Source organism: Pelophylax lessonae, assembly GCF_965119305.1.
Source record: "Pelophylax lessonae genome assembly, chromosome: 4".
Taxonomy (NCBI): domain Eukaryota; kingdom Metazoa; phylum Chordata; class Amphibia; order Anura; family Ranidae; genus Pelophylax; species Pelophylax lessonae.
In genome coordinates this window covers 631126515-631148583 of record NC_138771.1, presented here as the reverse complement: position 1 = coordinate 631148583, position 22069 = coordinate 631126515, and the positions used below count along the sequence as shown (strand labels likewise).

The 22069-nt window shown below is 46.9% G+C and overlaps 1 protein-coding gene across 1 annotated transcript in view; it reads right to left on the bottom strand.

Annotated features, from left to right (window-relative positions):
- The window catches only part of LOC309552862 (uncharacterized protein), a gene marked incomplete at its 3' end in the record, with an annotated part of 113554 nt that overhangs the window by 60051 nt on the left and 31434 nt on the right, over window positions 1-22069 (bottom strand). Inside the window, exon 2 of the mRNA XM_082253773.1 lies at window positions 910-1305. Within this exon, the coding sequence (XP_082109899.1) occupies window positions 910-1305 (396 nt within the window). The remainder of the gene's footprint in view (window positions 1-909; window positions 1306-22069) is intronic.

The following is a 22069-nucleotide window of genomic DNA, read 5'->3' as shown; positions in this document are numbered from 1 at the left end:
GCCAGGCCTTCACAATATAATAGTAGACAGACAGAAGGGAGCTATGAGTCTGTCCTCCTCCTGCAGGGTGATACAGACAGAAGGGGGCTATGAGTCTGTCCTCCTCCTGCAGGGTGATACAGACAGAAGGGGGCTATGAGTCTGTCCTCCTCCTGCAGGGTGATACAGACAGAAGGGGGCTATGAGTCTGTCCTCCTCCTGCAGTGTGATACAGACAGAAGGGGTATGAGTCTGTCCTCCTCATGCAGGGTGATACAGACAGAAGGAGCTATGAGTCTGTCCTCCTCCTGCAGGGTGATACAGACAGAAGGGGGCTATGAGTCTGTCCTCCTCCTGCAGGGTGATACAGACAGAAGGGAGCTATGAGTCTGTCCTCCTCCTGCAGGGTGATACAGACAGAAGGGGGCTATGAGTCTGTCCTCCTCCTGCAGGGTGATACAGACAGAAGGGGGCTATGAGTCTGTCCTCCTCCTGCAGTGTGATACAGACAGAAGGGGGCTATGAGTCTGTCCTCCTCCTGCAGGGTGATACAGACAGAAGGGAGCTATAAATCTGTCCTCCTCCTGCAGGATGATACAGACAGAAGGGGGCTATGAGTCTGTCCTCCTCCTGCAGGGTAATACAGACAGAAGGGGGTATGAGTCTGTCCTCCTCCTGCAGGGTGATACAGACAGAAGGGAGCTATAAATCTGTCCTCCTCCTGCAGGATGATACAGACAGAAGGGGGCTATGAGTCTGTCCTCCTCCTGCAGGGTGATACAGACAGAAGGGAGCTATGAGTCTGTCCTCCTCCTGCAGGGTGATAGACAGAAGGAGCTATGAGTCTGTCCTCCTCCTGCAGGGGGATACAGACAGAAGGGTGTTATGTTTCTGGGATAACAGGACATTTAGTAATATTACAAATTGTACCTTTGAATCTTATGTATGTTCCATGTCGGTTCTGCCATGATTCTTTTAGAGTCCCATTATAATAAAGCAAGATCCTACAGCAGAACATGGGTCCATCCTTTTCCTTCAGGTTCTGGATTCTGATTGTCGCTGTTCTCTCCAGCTCTGGGTTTCCCTCCATGCTGATCCGTCCTGTATAGGCTGCAAGTGTGTTGTTCTCAGTGTGACTGTAAATAAATGTATTATCTCCACATCTACCTCCTGTTGCTTGTCTCCAGTACACTCTCACCTCTGCTGGTTTATAATTCTTAGGATAGGAGAAGTTACAAGGGATGATCACCGATTCCCCCTTTTTTACCATTATGGAGTCAGGTTGCTCTGTACAGTACGGCTCATCTTTATTACCGGAGACATCTCCTAAGGAGAAATCAATTATATTCATCATTTCTCTGTAATATATTACTATAACAATACTTCAAAAGAACCTTTCATTTTTAAAAACATTATTACTTAAATATTTTAAATAATTTTTAAACTGAAAGGAGCTTGACAAAAACATGTGTTTTTTAAATGTATGTATTTCAAAAAGAATTATTTAGGCTGTAGTCTGTGGGTCGGATGAACAGAATCCATCTCAGGAAATCCTCTGTTAGGCCCCTTTCACACTATCCGTCCGTCGGACGGATTCCGTTTTTCTCAACGGGGGATCGAGCCACCGATCCCCCGCTGAGCAGCAGGAGGACAGCTGTCAGTTCCCCATGCATCTCTATGGGGGAAATCGGATGCGAACATGGGAACGGACCGTCGGTCCGTTCTCATCCGATCCCATCCGATCTGATTCTCTGGATGGATGGAAAATAGGGTTTCCATCCGTCCAGATTTGACGGATCGGATCTGGTCGGACATGTCTCCGCTGCCATCCGATGCCCCATAGGAATGCATGGGGGGACCGTTCAGATCTGCCAAAAAAACGGACAGGCGGATCTGAATGGTCCGCCTGTGTGAAAGGGGCCTAAATCTTCTCTCTTTCAGTAAGAAGGTAATAATTGAGGTCAGGCAGGGGAGGAGTGGGGAGGATGATTCGCAGAAACGCACTACAGCCCATTTACCTTAGTTTCCTATGGGACACATTCACATCTATGCTTTTTTTAGCTTCTGCATTTTTGGAAAGGGTCAGGGACTTTTTTAAAAGCAAAAAAGTGAACTTTTGGTTCAATAGACTTCAGTGGAGAAGCAGCAGAAAAGCATGTAGTGTGCTTTTGGCTGCTTTTTTACCATGATTTTGCTTCGATTTACGTTTCGTGTTTGTAGCACCCTACTATAGTACTAGAGTGAGAGTAAAATGTTTTTGGTTTCTTTGCTTAACAGGGAGACAGCTAAGTAAATATATGTGATGTCTGCTTAACAGAGAGCTGTGATTGTTTAGTAAAGTCTGCTCAGTGTGCTCTGGTGCTGCTCATTAGTGAAGAGCCGAACAATAGTGATGTCGCGAACCTAAAATTCGCCGTTCGCGAACGGCGAACGCGAACATCGGCAAATGTTCGCGAACCGGCGAACCGGGCGAACCGCCATAGAGTTCAATAGGCAGGCGAATTTTAAAACACACAGGGACTCTTTCTGGCCACAATAGTGATGGAAAAGTTGTTTCAAGGGGACTAACACCTGGACTGTGGCATGCCGGAGGGGGATCCATGGCAAAACTCCCATGGAAAATTACGTAGTTGACGCAGAGTCGGGTTTTGATCCATAAAGGGCATAAATCACCTAACATTCCTAAATTGTTTGGAATAACGTGCTTTAAAACATCCAGTGTGTGAATACGATCAGGTATGATGTTTTATCGGTCAAGTAGTGTAAGGGTTACGCCCGCTTCACAGTGACAGACCAAACTCTGACAGACCAAACTCCCCGTTTAACAACAGTCAGTCAGTCCATTTGCACAACCGCAAACTCCCCATTTGCACAAGGTTGGATACCAAGCTAGCCATGTCCCGTTCCTTGTCCTCACTGACATCATTGAAGGTCTGTTCCTCCACCCAGCCACGTACAACACCAAGGGTCCCCGAAAGGTGAGAACAAGCCCCCTGGGACGCCTGCTGTGGTTGTTCTTCCACCTCCTCAAAGCCACCTTCCTCCTCTGACTTCTCTTCTTCAGACTCCTCTCTCTGCGTTGCCACAGGTCCAGCAATTGACAACGACAAGGCTGCTTCTGGTGGTGGGGAGTGGACCACAACTCTTCCTCTTCATGCTCATCTACAGCCTGATCCAGTACTCTTCGCAGGGCACGCTCCAGAAAAAACGCATATGGGATGAGGTCGATGATGTTGCCTTGGGTTCGACTGACCACCAGGGTTGTCACCTCCGCAAAAGGATGCATGAGCCTACAGCCATTGTTCATGAGCATTTAGTAACGCGGCCAAAAAATACCCAGCTCCGCAGAAAGAATGAAAGAAAATGAATGTTTTTTAATGAAAAATTATCCTGCGGATCGCTTTTGGTCTGTTCACAATGAAGCAACGACCTTATCATCTGGGGTGTGCCAACACACTCCTAGAGGTGATCGCTTCATTGTGATACGCAAGCCCCTTCACCACGACAAGGTAACGATCACGAAGGGGAATTGACACATGTATGTGCCTTTTTTTTTTGTTTTTTGTTTTTTTGCAGCCACAGTGTAGCACCAGAGGCCAGAAAAATTAGGCATGTACACATGCATGAAAAAGTAGGTATTGTTGCAGCCGCTGCTGTAGCAGTGGCCTGAAAAATTGAGGTTTTCAAGGCAGAAAGTGCACTAAAACATTGCGGCTTGAACCGTAGTTGGTGGCGGAGACGTCACGTAAGTCATCCGGCATGCAGAGAATGATTAAAGACAGCAGCGTGTGGACTATTTTTAGGCCAAGGCATCTCAGTCATCACCAGGCCTTTTTTAGTCAAATGCATCCCCCACTGTCAGTCCCTTCGGGATCCATGCCTCATTCATCTTAATAAACGTGAGGTAATCAAGACTTTTTTGACCTAGGCGACTTCTCTTCTCAGTGACAATACCTCCTGCTGCGCTGAAGGTCCTTTCTGACAGCACACTTGAAGCGGGGCAGGCCAGAAGTTCAATGGCAAATTGGGATAGCTCAGGCCACAGGTCAAGCCTGCACACCCAGTAGTCAAGGGGTTCATCGCTCCTCAGAGTGTCGATATCTGCAGTTAAGGCAAGGTAGTCTGCTACCTGTCGGTCGAGTCGTTCTCTGAGGGTGGACCCCGAAGGACTGTGGCGATGCATAGGACTAAAAAAGCTCCGCATGTCCTCCATCAACAAGACGTCTGTAAAGCGTCCTGTCCTTGCCGGCGTGGTTGTGGTGGTAGGAGGAGGATTACTTTCACCTCTTCCCCTGTTGGATTCCCATTGTGCTGTGACATCACCCTTATATGCTGTGTAAAGCATACTTTTCAACTTATTTTGTAGCTGCTGCATCCTTTGCGACTGCCGGTAATTGGGTAACATATCAGAGACTTTCTGCTTATACCGGGGGTCTAGTAGCGTGGCCACCCAGTACAGGTCGTTCTCCTTCAGCCTTTTTATACGAGGGTCCCTCAACAGGCATGACAGCATGAAAGACCCCATTTGCACAAGGTTGGATGCCGAGCTACTCATGTCCAATTCCTCGTCCTCACTGATGTCATTGAAGGTGTGTTCTTCCCCCCAGCCACGTACAACACCACGGGTACCAGATAGGTGACAACGAGCACCCTGGGATGCCTGCTGTGGTTGGTGCTCCTCCTCCTCAAAGCCACATTCCTCCTCTGACTCCTCTTCCTCACACTCCTCTTCCAGTGTTGCCGCAGGTCCAGCAAGCGATGGTAAGGCTGTTTCTGGTGGTGGTGATGGTGACCACAACTCTTCCTCTTCACGCTCATCTACGGCCTGATCCAGCACTCTTCGCAGGGCACGCTCCAGGAAAAAAACATATGGGATGATGTCGCTGATGGTGCCTTCGGTGCGACTCACTAGGTTTGTCACCTCCTCAAAAGGACGCATGAGCCTACAGGCATTGCGCATGAGCGTCCAGTAACGTGGCAAAAAAATACCCAGCTCCGCAGAGGCTGTCCTAGCACCCCGGTCATACAAATACTCGTTGACCGCTTTTTCTTGTTGGAGCAGGCGGTCGAACATTAGCAGTGTTGAATTCCAACGTGTCGGGCTGTCGCAAATCAAGCGCCTCACTGGCATGTTGTTTCGCCGCTGAATATCTGCAAAGTGCGCCATGGCCGTGTAGGAATGCCTGAAATGGCCACACACCTTCCTGGCCTGCTTGAGGACGTCCTGTAAGCCTGAGTACTTCTGCACAAAACGTTGCACAATCAGATTCAACACATGTGCCATGCACGGCACATGTGTCAACTTGCCCAAATTCAATGCCGCCAACAAATTGCTGCCGTTGTCACACACCACTTTGCTGATCTCCAGTTGGTGCGGGGTCAGCCACTGATCCACCCGTGCGTTCAAGGCAGACAGTAGTGCTGGTCCGGTGTGACTCTCTGCTTTCAGGCAAGTCACCCCCAAGACAGCGTGACACTGTCGTATCCGGCATGTGGAATAGCCCCTGGGGAGCTGGGGGGGTGCAGTTGGTGTGGAGAAAGATGCAACAGCAGAAGAGGACTCAGCCGAGGAGGTTAGCAAAGAGGATGGAGTAGGAGGAGTAGAGGAGGTGGCAGCAGGCCTGCCTGCAAGTCGTGGCGGTGTCACCAACTCCTCTGCAGCAGAGCCACGCATTCCATGCTTGGCAGCCGCCAGCAGGTTTACCCAATGTGCAGTGTAAGTTATATACCTGCCCTGACCGTGCTTTGCAGACCAGCTATCAGTGGTCAGATGGACCCTTGCCCTAACACTGTGTGCCAGACGTGACATGATTTCCTTTTCCACAATAGAGTACAGGTTGGGGATTGCCTTTTGTGAAAAATAATTTCGGCCGGGTACCTTCCACTGCGGTGTCCTAATAGCGACAAATTTTTTGAAGGCCTCAGACTCCACCAGCTTGTATGGTAAAAGCTGGCGGGCTAAGAGTTCCGACAAGCCAGCTGTCAGACGCCGGGCAAGGGGGTGACTCTGTGAGATTGGCTTCTTACGCTAAAACATTTCCTTGACAGACACCTGACTGTGGGCAGGTGACGAGCAGGAACTGCTGAAGGTGAGAGGCGGAGGGGCGGGTTGTTGATAGGGGGCATGGAGGACAGCAGTGGTTGACATGGCTGAAGATGCTGGACCAGGAGGAGGATGGTGGCTTTCAGTTTGTGTGCTGCTTTTACTCATGTGTTGATCCCATAGGCGTTTGTGATGTGAGATCATGTGCCTTCGCAAAGCAGTTGTACCTAGGTGGGTGTTGGACTTCCCACGACTCAGTTTCTTTTGGCACAGGTTACAAATTGCATCGCTGATATCAGAGGCAGACACACAAAAAAAATGCCACACTGCTGAGCTTTGCAAGGACGGCATTCTGGTGGTGGCAACAGCTTGCGTTGATTGGCGTGCTGTCTGGCTGACCCCGGGTGCCGAATCTACATGCTGTCTGACTGCGCCACTAGCTCCTTGCGATGACCTCCTCCCCCTGCTTCCAACTCGTCTCCTCCTCCTCTCTGTCTCCCCATCTGAACTTTCCCCCTCTTCTTCTGCTCTTCGAGCAGGCACCCGGGTGACATCCACAGACACATCGTCATCATCAGCCGCTTCACTTGACAACTCAGAAAAGGCAGCAGCAGCAGGTACAACATCATCATCATCATCATCACAATGTACGTCCATGTGTATAATGCTGCCTGACTGAGACATATCCCCGTTATCTACATCCTCTGGCACTAATAGTTGCGCATCACTTATTTCTTCCAACTGATGTGAAAATAACTCCTCTGACGGATCAAGTGAAGCGGCTGTGGTGCTAGTGTTGGTGGTGCTGTCGGCGGGCTGGCGAGTGGTAAATTGAGAGGTGCCCGAAGCTGAGCTGGAGGAGAATGGTGCATTAAGGTTCCAAACGGAAGCTGTAGACGATTGGGTGTCCTGTGTAAGCCAGTCAACTATGTCCTCAGAATTTTTTGAGTTCAGGGTCTGTGGTGGCCTCTGAACACTGGGCATTATTCTAGGGCCTAAGGAAATCACAGCACCACGACCACGACGGCCCTTGCAGGGTGGCCTGCCTCTGCCTGTCATTTTTTTTTTAATGTGTTGTTACTGTTGTACTATGAGTGCAAGGTGCTGTGCCACCCCTATAGGAGTGTTGGGCAGTGGATACAGTACACTCTGTGGACCTGACAGTCACTGGCACCCAGGCAACTGCAATTAAAAAATATATATATTTTTTTTTACTTTGCAAGCTGCTGTGCCACCTTATATATCAGTGGTGGGTGGGCAGTGGCACAGTACACTCTCTGTGGACCTGACAGCAGTCACTGGCACCCAGGCAACTGCAATTAAAAAATATATATATTTTTTTTTACTTTGCAAGCTGCTGTGCCACCTTATATATCAGTGGTGGGTGGGCAGTGGCACAGTACACTCTCTGTGGACCTGACAGCAGTCACTGGCACCCAGGCAACTGCAATTAAAAAATATATATATATTTTTTTACTTTGCAAGCTGCTGTGCCACCTTATATATCAGTGGTGGGTGGGCAGTGGCACAGTACACTCTCTGTGGACCTGACACTGACAGCAGTCACTGGCACCCAGGCAACTGCAATTAAAAAATATATATATTTTTTTTTACTTTGCAAGCTGCTGTGCCACCTTATATATCAGTGGTGGGTGGGCAGTGGCACAGTACACTCTCTGTGGACCTGACACTGACAGCAGTCACTGGCACCCAGGCAACTGCAATTAAAAAATATATGTATATTTTTTTACTTTGCAAGCTGCTGTGCCACCTTATATATCAGTGGTGGGTGGGCAGTGGCACAGTACACTCTCTGTGGATCTGACAGCAGTCACTGGCACCCAGGCAACTGCAATTAAAAAATATATATATATTTTTTTACTTTGCAAGCTGCTGTGCCACCTTATATATCAGTGGTGGGTGGGCACACAGTGGCACTGCAGTGGGCACAGTACACTCTGTGGACCTGACAGTCACTGGCAGCCCAGGCAACTGCAATAATAAAAAATATTTTTTTTTTTCAATTTGCAACAAGATGGTGTGCCACCGTATATATATCAGTGGTGGGCAGTGCACTGCAGTGGGTACAGTGCACTCTGTGGACCTGACACAGCACTCACTGCAATTATGACAGAGGAAAAAAAACATATTTTTTAAAATGCAAGGTACTCCTGTGCCACCCGAAATGAGTGTGGTGTGCACACAGTACAGTCTGTGGTAGGTCTGTGGCCTCTCACACACAGCGGGCAGGCAACTGCAGTGTACAATAGATATATATATATATATATATATATATATATATATATATATATAAAGAAAAAACTCTATTACCTTACCAGCCCTTAAAAGGGCTTTTGGGGACACTAGATATATATATATATATATATATATATATATATATATATATATATATATGTATATATATATAAATAAAAAAAAAATCCTCAATTACCAGCCCTTAAAAGGGCTTTTGGGGACACTAGATATATATATATATATATATAAGAAGAAAAAACTCAATTACCAGCCCTTAAAGGGCTTTTGGGGACGCTAGATATATATATATATATATATATATATATATATATATATATATATATATATATATAAAAATTACACAAATACCAGCCCTTAGAAGGGCTTTTTGCAGTAGTGGACCAAGAACACTGCAAGACCAGGAACACTGACTAACTGTCCCTAGCTTAACAGCAGCAGCAGCAGCAGCAGCTCTCCCTACTCTCACTACACACACTGCTTCAGAATGATCTAAGATGGATGCTGCCCTTGCTTATTTATAGGAGGTGGGAGGGTGTGGGAGGGAGGTATGCTGATTGGCTGGAAATGTGCCTGCTGACTGTAAAGTTCAGGGTCAAAGTTTGCCTCAATGATGTATTATGGGGGGCGGACCGAACATCGCATATGTTCGCCCGCAGCGGCGAACGTGAACATGCTAAGTTCGCCGGGAACTGTCCGCCGGCGAACAATTCTATACATCTCTACCGAACAACCCCCAGAACACTGCGAACAGAGGAAAAGTTTGTTCGAATAAACGAACCCCATTGAAGTCTATGGGACTCAACCTTGAAAATCAAATGGCCTCATTTTGAAGGCTTAAATGCAGGTTATTGCCCCAAAAAAGTGTATGGGGGTCTGGAAACTGACATGGGGAACATGTAGCAATGAAAAAAAAAAGGTTTTAAATACGATCATTTTTAAAGGAGCACTGATTTACTGGTTTTAATGAGGTTTAAAGTGAAACTACAAAAATGAAAAATTCCTTCAAATATCGTGCCTGGGGGTCTCCTGAATGTGCCTGCAAAGTAGTGCATCTCTACGATGTATGTAGCCTGCTGCAGCAATACTGAGATTTCTAAAGCAAAAAATGTCATATAAAATATACATACAAATTTCAAATCGCATGTACTTGTCATACATAAAAATTGGGCCTTGGTTGTTGGTGGTGCCTGAACACTGTAACCAAGCCCTCGCAGTTATTCTTGCTGGGTGCAGGAACGAGACCTGCTGGTAAGAATTCCATACAAATTTGAAATTGCATGTACTTGTCATACAGGTGCAAAAATATTGGGCCTTTGGTGTTGGTGATGCCGGAACACCGTAACCCCTCACAGTTAGCAGGGCACAGGGACAGGGCCTGCTGTTGAAAATTACCTACGACATTTAAATTGTATGCACATGTCATACAAGTGCAGAAAAAATTAGGCCTTGGGGGTTGGTAGTGACCTAAACCAAAAACATTGTTGGAAGCTAGCAGAATCAAGGTAGAGGAATAGGATAGGCAGCATATGCAGTCTTCAAGGGATGGCAGATCCCTAGCAAATTCAATCAGTTACATCAGCATCAGGGGCTTGATAGCTCTTGTTGATCCAGGACTGGTTCATTTTGATAAAAGTCAGCTGATCAACAGAGTCTGTGGCCAGTAGCCCCATTGCATATTGAGCAAGTTCTGGCCAGTGGTCCATCCTCAAGACCCAGTAACCCAGTGGATGCTTAGCTGGAAAGGTCTCCAAGTTTACTCTTGCGCCTAGATAATCATGCACCATATGATGGAGACTCTGCCGATGGTTGCTTAAACCTAACAGCCCTGGGTGCTGCTGAGGACTAAAGAACTGTTTAAAGGCAACGGTCAACCGGCTGCCTTCTCCACCGCTCCTCCTTTGGCTGAACGATGCCTCAGAAACACATCCAGAGAATGTTGACCTCCCAGTGTCTGGAAAGGTGGTACACAATTTTTTTTCAAGGCCTCCTCAAGATGTTTTATCCTCTGCTCCCTCTGCGAAGGCAGGATGAGCTCTGCAACTTTACCCTTGTAACGTGGATCAAGAAGGGTTGCCAACCAGTAATAAACCCTCTCCTTGATAGCATCAATCCTTGGGTCCTTCACAGGTTTTGCAGAATCAGGGAGCCCATGCAATGCAAGTTGGAGGAGGCATGAGCTTCTGAGTCCTCTAGGTCCCTAAGGATGACATTATCAGCAGGAGCAACCTCTCCCCAACCACGTACAACTCCTGGGGTTTCTGGGGAATCAAAACCATCCCTTGAAGACTGCTGTATGCTATCCTCTACATCCATGCTGCCGAAATCCTCCTCCTCCTCCTCCTCCTCTTCCTCCTGTGTGTTTTGTGGCCCTGCAGGAATGATATCTGCATAAAGGGGGCCTTGTGAGGAAAGGAAGTCCTCCTCCTCCTCCTGCCACTGTTCTGCCTCAAGTGCCCTGTCCATGATTCCAAGCAGCATGTGCTCCAGCAGGTAGACTAGAGGGATAGCCACTGATGCATGCATCGTCCTGGCTCACCATTCTTGTGGCCTCCTCAAATGGTGACAGGATCATGCATGCATCCTTTATTAAAACCCACTGGCGTGGCAAAAAAAAAAAGCCAAGCTCCCCTGACCCTGTCCATGTGCCATACTCACACAGGTACTCATTAATGGCCCTCTGCTGCGTATGCAGCCGCTGCAGCATTGCCAATGTTGAGTTCCACCTGGTGGGCATGTCACAGATGAGGCGGTTGGTGGGCAGATTGAATTCCCATTGAATTTCAGATAAGCGAGCACTGGCATTGTACAAAAGGCGGAAATGGCCACAGACTTTTTTGGCCTGCCTCTGGAGATCTTGGAAGCCTGGGTATCTGCTCAAGAAACGCTGCACCATGTAAGATTCTGGTACCTCTGGTACCCTTAATAACTTATTTCCTTCCAAATATGCGTCCCACCTTTCTTACTAGGTGGTACGCATACACCTTTAAAACGGATGATGTCATCGCTGAGCGCCGCAGAGCGGCTATTTCAACCGCCGGCGTTCTCACTCACATCGTTCGTTCAACCTGCCTTGTGTATCCACATGCTTTCAAGCCTGTCTTGCTGTCGGAACCTCCAGCTAATTACTTCTACCTGGAGCAGACCGGAACCTCGCTACTGATCCCTGTATCTCGCTACCGGATCTTTCCCTCTCTACTGGACCCCTCTACTACTAACATTTACTAGTGATAAGTACCCCACAGGGGAATCCTCCATAACCTTACTTACACCATCTACCATCTGCACTGTTACATAGATTGCTAGCTCTTGAGTCTACTACCATCTATCATCTGCACTGTTACATAGATTGCTTGCTCTTAAGTCTACTACCATCTATCATCTGCACTGCTACATAGATTGCTAGCTCTTGAGTCTACTACCATCTATCCTTGCACTGGGTTAGTCTATCCTGTATTTGTCATCTGCTGTCCTTACCACCTGTTACCATACTCGATTACTAACCTATCTGCATTCTACCTAATACCATCTAGTACTCTCCTGAACAAACCTATCAAGTGCTTACCATCTCTACCACTGTTCACACCTGTCCCTTCAGCACATCACCTTCATACTGTCATATACATTCTACCACTCCAGGAACATCTTATTGAGTGTGTATATATCTGTATGTTGAAGCTGACAGGCCCACAGTGATGAGTCTGGAGAGTTGGATCTGGTTATTCAACACATCTCTACATGACTACTGAGTGGAGATTTTGCAGCTGCAAATCCAGCCTACTACAAAAACGCAGGAGCGTTACAGATTGAACGAACGAGGAAAAAAAAAATGGATTCAGCAGAATTATCCACTCAAGTGACACAATTAACACAACAAGTAAATGCGTTAATACTTGCTCTTACTGAAGTAAAAGAAGAGAATCAGACTCTGACGCAGCAGGTAACCCATCTCTCACGGCTTACTACTGTTCAGCCCCCTGAACCTAAAATAAACCCTCCCCTAGTGTTTACAGGTGATCGGAAAAAATGTTGTGAATTCAAAAACGCATGTCAACTGCTTTTTTTGTTAAAACCTCGTACATACCCTACTGATCAAATTAAAGTCTGTACCGTTATTTCATACTTAACGGGTGATCCCCGGGCCTGGGCAGACTCTCTCTTTGAGAAAAATGATCAGATTCTCAACTCCTATTCCTTATTCCTAGCAGAACTCGCTAGTTTATATGAAGACCCCAATAGGCAGAGTACTGCTGATATTCAATTGAGGGCTTTAAAACAAGGAAGGAGACCTGTAGAAGGCTTTGTAGCAGAGTTCAAAAGATGGACCCTTGATTCAGGGTGGAATGATACATCTCTGCGAACTCAATTCAGACTCGGGTTATCAGAAGCTGTTAAAGACGAGCTTGCCCGAGCGGATTTACCTGGCACCTTGGATGCCTTGATACAACTTAGTATCAACATCGACAGACGACTGCGAGAAAGAAGGGCTGAAAAAATGGGAATGCCATTATCTAGTCCTTCTCGGATTTCGGCCGTTGACCCCACTCCCATGGAGGTAGGAACTATACGCCCACCTTTATCAACTACTGAACGAGCCAGAAGAAGATCCAGAAATCTCTGCATGTACTGCGCATCCCCGGATCATTTGATAAGCGTCTGTCCCCTTGTCCGCAAAAAAGAGGGTGAGTGTTCACATGTCTTGCTAGGAGGATTAACGACTTCCTTTTCTAACCCCTATCTTTTTGTTCATTTAACATTACAGTGGGACCAGACTAGGATCACCACCAAGGCTATGATCCACACTGGATCTTGTGGAAACTATATTGATACACGTTTTGTTACCTTAAATAAAATACCTATTATTTCAAAACCTAAACCTGTTTCTGTTAGTTTCATTAACGGTATTCCATTGTCTTCTGGTCCAATCACCAACCAGACACAGGCACTCCTTGCCACTGCCAACGAGTCTCATGTGGAGACCATCACCTTTGATATACTATCCTCACCCCATTTTTCCATTATTTTGGGACTTCCCTGGTTACACACACACCAACCAATCATAGATTGGAAAAGACGGACTTTGGCTTTCCCTTCTCACTATTGTGAGATTACGTGTAACCTCCCATCTTATGGAAAGATCCTGTCTGTGGTGTCAGATGAGATTGCACCACTATGCTATCAGGATCTGTCCGAAGTATTCCTTGAGAAAAATGCTCAAGTGTTGCCTCCCCATAGGGATTATGATTGCACTATCGATCTACTCCCTAACAGCAAATTGCCTTTCGGTCATGTTTATCCCCTTTCACAGGATGAACTTTCTCATCTCAAGGAATACTTGGATGAGAATTTGAAAAAAGGGTTCATCAGACCCTCTACTTCTTCCACAGCTGCAGGACTTTTCTTTGTCCGCAATAAGGATTCCAGTCTTAGGCCTATTATCGGTTATAGGCAATTAAACACGATTACGATAAAGGATCGCTATCCTTTGCCGCTCATCCCTGAACTCATTGAACAAGTGCGTGGGGCTACTTACTTCTCTAAATTAGACCTGAAAGGGGCATACAACCTAATCCGAATTCGTGACGGAGATGAGTGGAAAACAGCATTCAGAACCAGATACGGATTATTCGAATATCTTGTGATGCCATTCGGGTTGTGTAATGCTCCCGCAGCCTTCCAAAGGTTCATAAACAACATCTTTAGAGACTTACTTGATGTCTGTGTCGTAGTATACCTGGACGATATACTTATCTATTCGCAATCTATGCCTGAACATATAAAACATGTAAGACTTGTGTTATCCAGATTACTCTCACACAATCTATACGTGAAATTAAAAAAATGCTTATTTCATAAGGAAGAAATATTATTTCTAGGATACATCATATCCAAAACTGGAATTAAGATGGATATGAGCAAGATATCCTGTATTCTGGACTGGCCTATACCAACAACTCGTAAGGCATTACAGCGATTCCTTGGATTCTCAAACTTCTATAGGAAGTTCATCAAGAACTTTTCCGCTATTGTGAGACCTCTCACACAACTGACAAGTATAAAGAAACCATTCAAATGGTCAGAAGAAGCGAATCAAGCTTTCTGCTGGTAAAATCAAGCTTTACTTCTGCTCCCATACTACGCCATCCAGACCCATCCCTCCAATATATTCTGGAGGTAGATGCGTCAAATATGGCAGTAGGAGCAGTTCTCTCCCAACGACCAACAAATACTTCACCACTCCACCCAGTTGCTTTCTTTTCAAAATCACTAAGCAGCCCAGAGGTGAACTACCCAGTGGGTGAAAAGGAGTTGCTTGCCATAAAACTGGCACTGGAGAATTGGCGACATCTACTCGAAGGTACCCAGCTACCAATACTCATATATACATATCATAAAAACCTTCAATACCTCCAGACTAACAAAACTCTCTCCCACCGACAGGTACGATGGTCATTATTCTTCCTAAGATTCAACTTCCTAGTGACCTACACGCCTGCAGACAAAAATAAAAAAGCGGATGCGCTATCACGATTAATCGAAGATAACTGCGCCGAAATCCCTTCCATTCCCATAATACCCTATGAACGTATTATTGGTGTTGTCCGTTCCTTGAAGGAAGAGATTTTGCACAGTATAGGATTGGATTCACCTCCACCACAACTGAGTACTGATGCAGAAGGCTTCCTCTATTACAACGACAAACTTTACATACCCCCTACTATGCGCACCAAGATCTTGGAGTTATCACATGATGTGCCCATGGCAGGACATATGGGTATGACGAAAACCCTTAATTTGCTTACCAGGCAGTTTTGGTGGCCTGATATGAAGACGTCTGTACAAAAATTTGTTTCTTCATGTGACATCTGTGCAAGGTCCAAGATTGACACTACAAAACCATCTGGTCTACTCTGCAGTCTACCAATACCCCAGGTTCCATGGGAAGTTGTGTCCTTAGACTTTATAGTAGAACTACCACCTTCTAAAGGATTTAATACCATTCTAGTGTCAGTGGACCACTTGACAAAGATGGCACATTTCATTGCTATCCGTAGACTAACTTCGTCTAAACAAACAGCGGAACTACTGATGAAACATGTGTTCAAGTTGCATGGAATTCCAAAGACTCTTTTGTCCGACAGTGGTTCACAGTTCATCTCTAAATTTTGGCAAGCACTTTGTCAAATATTACGGATTGAGCGAAAGCTCACTTCTCCCTACCATCCTCAGACCAACGGACAGACTGAAAGAGTCAACCAGTGCATTGAGCAATATCTACGTTGCTATACATCATACCTACAGGATGATTGGGTGGATCTCCTCCCTCTGGCGGAATTTGCTTACAACAATGCAACCCACAGTACTACTAAGCAAAGTCCGTTCTACTTGAATTATGGGTTTCATCCCACTCTTCTTCCACCACGCATCCTGCCATCAAGTAACCCAGTAGCCTCGGATTATCTTACCCAAATAAAAGACTCTCTGGGTTTACTCAATACCACTATATCACACGCTCATAGTCAACAAAAAAGGTACTACGACCTTCGTAGAAGACCTTCTCCTCAGTATGCTATTGGGGACCTCGTTTGGCTATCAACAAGAAACTTAAGATTAAAGATCCCTAGCAAAAAACTTGGACCTCTATTTTTGGGACCCTTCCCAATTAAGAAACTTATTGGAAAAGCTGCAGTACAGCTCACCTTACCAGCAGATCCTAAGATCCATCCCATCTTCCATGTGTCGCTACTGAAGCCCCATGTTCCTAACCAAGGAATAAGGCCTACCATCTTGCCTCCACCTCCAATACAAGTTGAAGGCGGAGAAGAATATGAGATCAAGGAGATTTTGGATCCTCGCATCCATAGAGGAAGACTCCAGTATCTCATAAGATGGAAGAACTATGGACCCCAAGACGACACCTGGTTGGATACCTCTGATGTTCATGCACCTAGGCTTATACGAAGGTTTCACTCGAAATACCCAGAGAAACCAGTGCTATAGGCCTTCCGGAGCCGGCCTTAAGGGGGGGGTACTGTAAGATTCTGGTACCTCTGGTACCCTTAATAACTTATTTCCTTCCAAATATGCGTCCCACCTTTCTTACTAGGTGGTACGCATACACCTTTAAGACGGATGATGTCATCGCTGAGCGCCGCAGAGCGGCTATTTCAACCGCCGGCGTTCTCACTCACATCGTTCGTTCAACCTGCCTTGTGTATCCACATGCTTTCAAGCCTGTCTTGCTGTCGGAACCTCCAGCTAATTACTTCTACCTGGAGCAGACCGGAACCTCGCTACTGATCCCTGTATCTCGCTACCGGATCTTTCCCTCTCTACTGGACCCCTCTACTACTAACATTTACTAGTGATAAGTACCCCACAGGGGAATCCTCCATAACCTTACTTACACCATCTACCATCTGCACTGTTACATAGATTGCTTGCTCTTAAGTCTACTACCATTTATCATCTGCACTGCTACATAGATTGCTAGCTCTTGAGTCTACTACCATCTATCCTTGCACTGGGTTAGTCTATCCTGTATTTGTCCCAAAAAACAATAAGGTGTGACCACCCTCCTCCTGCGCTTGGTATCCAAGCCCCTCGACCACACTCCTCCCGGGACTCACAACTGGCTTCTTAGATGGCTTAGGTCTTGCTGCCCATAACGGACTGGGGTAGTCCACCGGTACTGAAAGCAAAGAAACAAAAAAGGGCGCACCGACCTAGCGCATTATCCTCAATAGAAGGCTTTATTAAAGTAACATTAAAAAATGGCTACTCACAGACGTAGATAAAGTAAGTCATATCAAGCTCAATTGCTCAAACGTCCGGGTTTAGTCCATACAATCGTTCATAACTGATGAGATGACGGCTGACGCGTTTCGAGGCCCAGCCTCTTCCTCAGAGCCCCCTGTATTTGTCATCTGCTGTCCTTACCACCTGTTACCATACTCGATTACTAACCTATCTGCATTCTACCTAATACCATCTAGTACTCTCCTGAACAAACCTATCAAGTGCTTACCATCTCTACCACTGTTCACACCTGTCCCTTCAGCACATCACCTTCATACTGTCATATACATTCTACCACTCCAGGAACATCTTATTGAGTGTGTATATATCTGTATGTTGAAGCTGACAGGCCCACAGTGATGAGTCTGGAGAGTTGGATCTGGTTATTCAGCACATCTCTACATGACTACTGAGTGGAGATTTTGCAGCTGCAAATCCAGCCTACTACAAAAACGCAGGAGCGTTACACACCACCATATTGAGAACATGTGTCAAGTGTCCCTGTCGGAGGGCGGAGAGAAGGTTGGTGCCATTGTCACATACAACCATTCCTGGCTCAAGCTGTCGTAGTGTCAACCATCTCTGAGCCTGCCCTTGCAGAGCTGACAGAATCTCTGCACCGGTGTAACTCCTATCCCCTAGACAGACCAACTGAAGCACTGCATGGCATCTTTTAGCCTGACTGCTTGTGTAGCCCCTTGAACGCTTAGAGAGCACTGCTGCTTCAGAGGACAATTGAGAAGAAGAAGACATGGAGGAGGAGGAGGTGGTGGAGTAGCCATATGTGGCAGAACCAGCACCAGCTTTTTGGAGGCGTGGTGGCAAAACAAGCTTCCACACCGAACCCCGTCCTGCATCCTTCCCAGCTGCCAGCAGAGTTACCCAGTGCACCGTGAACAAAATGTAACATCCCTGTCCATGCCTGCTGGACCAAGAGTCAGCAGTAATGTGCACCTTCCTGCTGACCGCTTTGTCCAAAGAGGCAAAAACACTACCTTCCACATGACGGTAGAGAGCCAGGATGGCCTTACGCAAAAATAAATGCCTTTTTGGGTTCCACAAATTTGCGAAAGGGAGCAGAGTCTACCAGATGAAAAGTCAGCAACTGTAATGCTAGCAATTTGGCCAAGCTAGCATTAAGACACTGAGCATGTGGATGGCTGGGACAGTATTTCTTTTTATGGTTCAAAAACAAGGGTAGTGAAATTTGCCTGCTGCTCAAATCAAGCGGTGGTGTACTGCTAGCAGATTGGGTGCCAGTCTCTGTGCCACTCATTGCTATACCATCATCCCTCTCAATGCTGGTGTAGCGGTGTTAAAATATGCCTAAGGATACTGTTTGATACCCGGGAAGGAACTAGGCTCCCTCTAGTGACAGTTACATGGAATTTCCCGGGCCGTGACTTTCTTTCCAGGAAGTTGAGGAGACTACATCTCCCATGGTGCTTTGCAAGATCCAGGGTGCACGGCTGCACCGCACGGCTTTATGGGGGAAGTTAAGTAAAGGAAGGGAGGAGCCAAGCTCGGGCCCCTTCTGCGCTGGACTCCGAGGAACCAAGAAGCTAGAGCTGAGGACTGATGCTGGATATTAGGCCAAAGCCTCTAAGCCTGGAGTGACGACGTTGAACCGTTCCATCTTAAGCACGAGACAATACCCTGGAGGTCCCATCGCTGTTTGCAGAGACGTAGACATCCACCAAAGACAGACTTCGCGCAGCTGAACACGGAGGCAGAGACTAAGATCGCAGTGGAGCGCGCCAAAGAGAAACTCCTGTTGGTGAGAGGGCACTTGCCCAAAAACTGACTTTATCTGCCAAGGAAGTAGCTTTACCTACAGATAGCGATAGCGTAACAGAAGGTGATAAACCCCGGGGTAGATCAGCATACTGTCTCAGGATATTCATAGACAAACAACCGTATCTATAAAGGAGTCGCCAGAGGCCTACCTCTCTCACAGAAGTTACTGCTCAGTTACGCAGATACCCTGCGGTGACAACCAACAGTCTGCTGCTCTTTTTTTCCCTCTCTGGATCTTCATCCCTAATGTGGAGTACAAATAAACCTGTGCACCAACATTGCTAGTGAAGATACCAAGAAGAAAGAAGAGAACTCTAGGGGAAGGACTCAGATAGGCCTACCTATCTGGTACTGTGTCTAGCCTTAATGAAGGAGGAGTGTGGGGGTATTTCTTTTATCTTTTTAAAGCTGATTTAAGTAACCTTTTATGGACTTGTATTGCATTGTATCTCCCTTGCTCAATTTGATACATAGTAAATTAAGTTTTGATTAATTACAATCCTGTGTGCTGTTCCATTGTGTCACCCAGAAGGACTACCATTGAAGAAGGTAACAAGTCACTGTTGCATATTGACGTATTGTATTCCAATCTGTGTATCCATTTGATAGTCCAGTCCTATTCTGGGTCAGTTGTGCATGAGGAGGGATCAAGCCAATTTGATTGGGTTGTTAGGCAGGGTGTAGACCCAACAATATAATTAGCAGCTCCTGCGGGGGTGGTGCTACACGTGGGGGCTCGTCCGGGATTTCTACAGTCCTGCAACACAACCCTCTCAGCCACAGAATCCCCTCCCACGCAGAAATGGATCCTGCCGCTGCAGCTGAGTGGTGCAAGGAAGAGAACGTCACAGTGGAAAATGGCCTGGTGGTTGAAATCAAGGGAGAAGCCTGGACTGAAGAAAAGCTCCTCCCTGTTTTAAGGACACTATCCACAGACAGGAAATTCTGGGTGATTGACATAAAAACCGACACCACTGTCCCACACACGTATGCACTGTGTGAGTGGAGGAAGGGGGTCCCTGACTATTTTAATGGAAACAGTGTAAAAACTACTGACCAAACAGAACTTTTCCTAATACATCCAGGAGTTCCTACTGCGGGTCCCTCATCCACCACTCCTGGGGTATCCAGCCAAGAAAAAGGTGTCCAAGAAGGGCATCCCGAGTCATCACCTTTGTCGACTTTTAGCTCAGAACTGTGTGCTGTTCTTCGGGAGATTGTAGCAAAATGTAGTAAGGACTCCCCGAACTATAGGATGACTGGATATAGGAAACTCCGGACATTCTCTGGGAAACAGCCTGTGCCTTCAGCAGAAGATGGGTTCGAGGAGTGGTTAGACACCGCCACTCAGGCTTAGGAGGAATGGGAGGTACCAGAACAGCACAAGAAGCAGAGGATCACAGAGAGTTTAAGGGGACCTGCATTAGAGGCTGTACGTAATCTAAAGCTCAGCAAGAAGAACTGCACTGCACAGGATTATCTGGACAATCTACAAGATGTGTTTGGTCGGACGGAGAACGCGGCTGAACTTCTCTACCAGTTGGACCACTGTTATCAGGAAGAGGAGGAGAAGTTGTCCAAATTCATTAAACGCCTGGATAGGATTATCCACCAGATCCTGTTAAAGAAAGGGATAGACCCCCGGAAAGTAGATGAGACTCGTGCACGACAGGTTCTGAAAGGGGCTCAACCTTTAGATCCCATTGCCATACTGTTACAAACTCGTCAAGATGGCGGTATTTTAGAATACCCTGACCTGATTCGAATGGTCAGAGAGGAAGAGGTCATGTTGGATAACAAAAAGAAAAGTCGGCAGTTTGACTCAACTGCCCGAGTTAGAGTGATAAGTGTAGAAGAGGGTGACTCTCAAGTTGAACTCCTAAAGACCCAAGTGTCTCAGTTAATAGAAATGGTGTCCATCCTGACTGGTCAGGTATCCACTCTACCCAAGGGGGGTATATCGGAGAAGCCAGATGAACCTGCTAGCCTCAGCGCAGATCCAGAGCCAAGACCTGCAAGATTGCTAACTTGTTTCAATTGCGGGGGAGTCGGGCATGTTAGAGGAGTATGTCCCAGCCCAGGAAAGGTTGCCACAAAACCTCGCAAGCCAGCGGGAAACTTCAGAGGACACCGGTGAAGTAGTCAACCGGGTGTCCGCCAGTCTTAAGGGACTCCAGGAGGCTCGCTGGTTCAGGGAAACTGAGTCAGGGGGTCAGGCCCAAATACAACACCCCCAGTTCTAGACTCCGGGTTACTGAGGGAAGGAAAATCAATGCACACCGGGTTCAGCGGGGGCCCATACCAAGGAAGAAAAAGGAGAAGAGGGCCTGGGTACAGAGAACTGAATCAGACAACAAGGCTACATCAAGAGAATTCCCAACTAACTTGGTCGGGCCCTTCCCAGTGGTCTCAGTTCAGGTAGAAGGAATTTACACAAGAGCCCTCCTTGACACAGGGGCCAAAGTGACTCTTTTGTATAGAAACTTCTATGATAAACGTCTTACCCATCTACCTTTGCAGAAGTTGGAAGATCTGGAGATATGGGGCATCGGGACTCAAAGTTTTCCCTATGACGGGTATCTACCAATCAAGTTGGCCTTTGACCCCTCAGTGGCTGGTGAAGCGGAAACCTTCGACACCTTAGCGGTGGTCTGTCCTCGTCCACCAGGGGCCAACAAAAGCTCCCTCATCGTAGGAACAAACACTGACCTGGTAAGGCGCCTTCTGATACAACTGAGCCAGGGACAAGATGCTCCAGCACCAAGGATCCACCCTATGCTACGGCAGGCCTACCGACGATTAGTGTTGGAGCAAGAGACCCCCGCCGAAGGAGTTGGACGACTCTGGAAGTTGGACAGAGCGGAAAAGGTCTTGCAGCCAGGGGAGGTGGCCTGTCTTAAGGCTTCTGTTAAACTCACATGGCAACAGCCGGGCCCTTTCATCATCTTTGAATCAGGTCCCAAGGAGAGGGAGAGAGGGATAGAAGTGATCCCTGAAGTGATCCCTTTGAAGGTGTTACAGAAAAACCGTAGAAGGGTTTTAGTGAGTGTCAGAAACACCTCTACTACACCAGTGAAGGTACCGGCCAGAGTGCTGCTGGGCCAAGTTAACCCGGCCACCCCAGTCGCCCCCATTGATCTCAAAGAGGAGGAAATGGGCGAAGCTGTCATAGAGGAG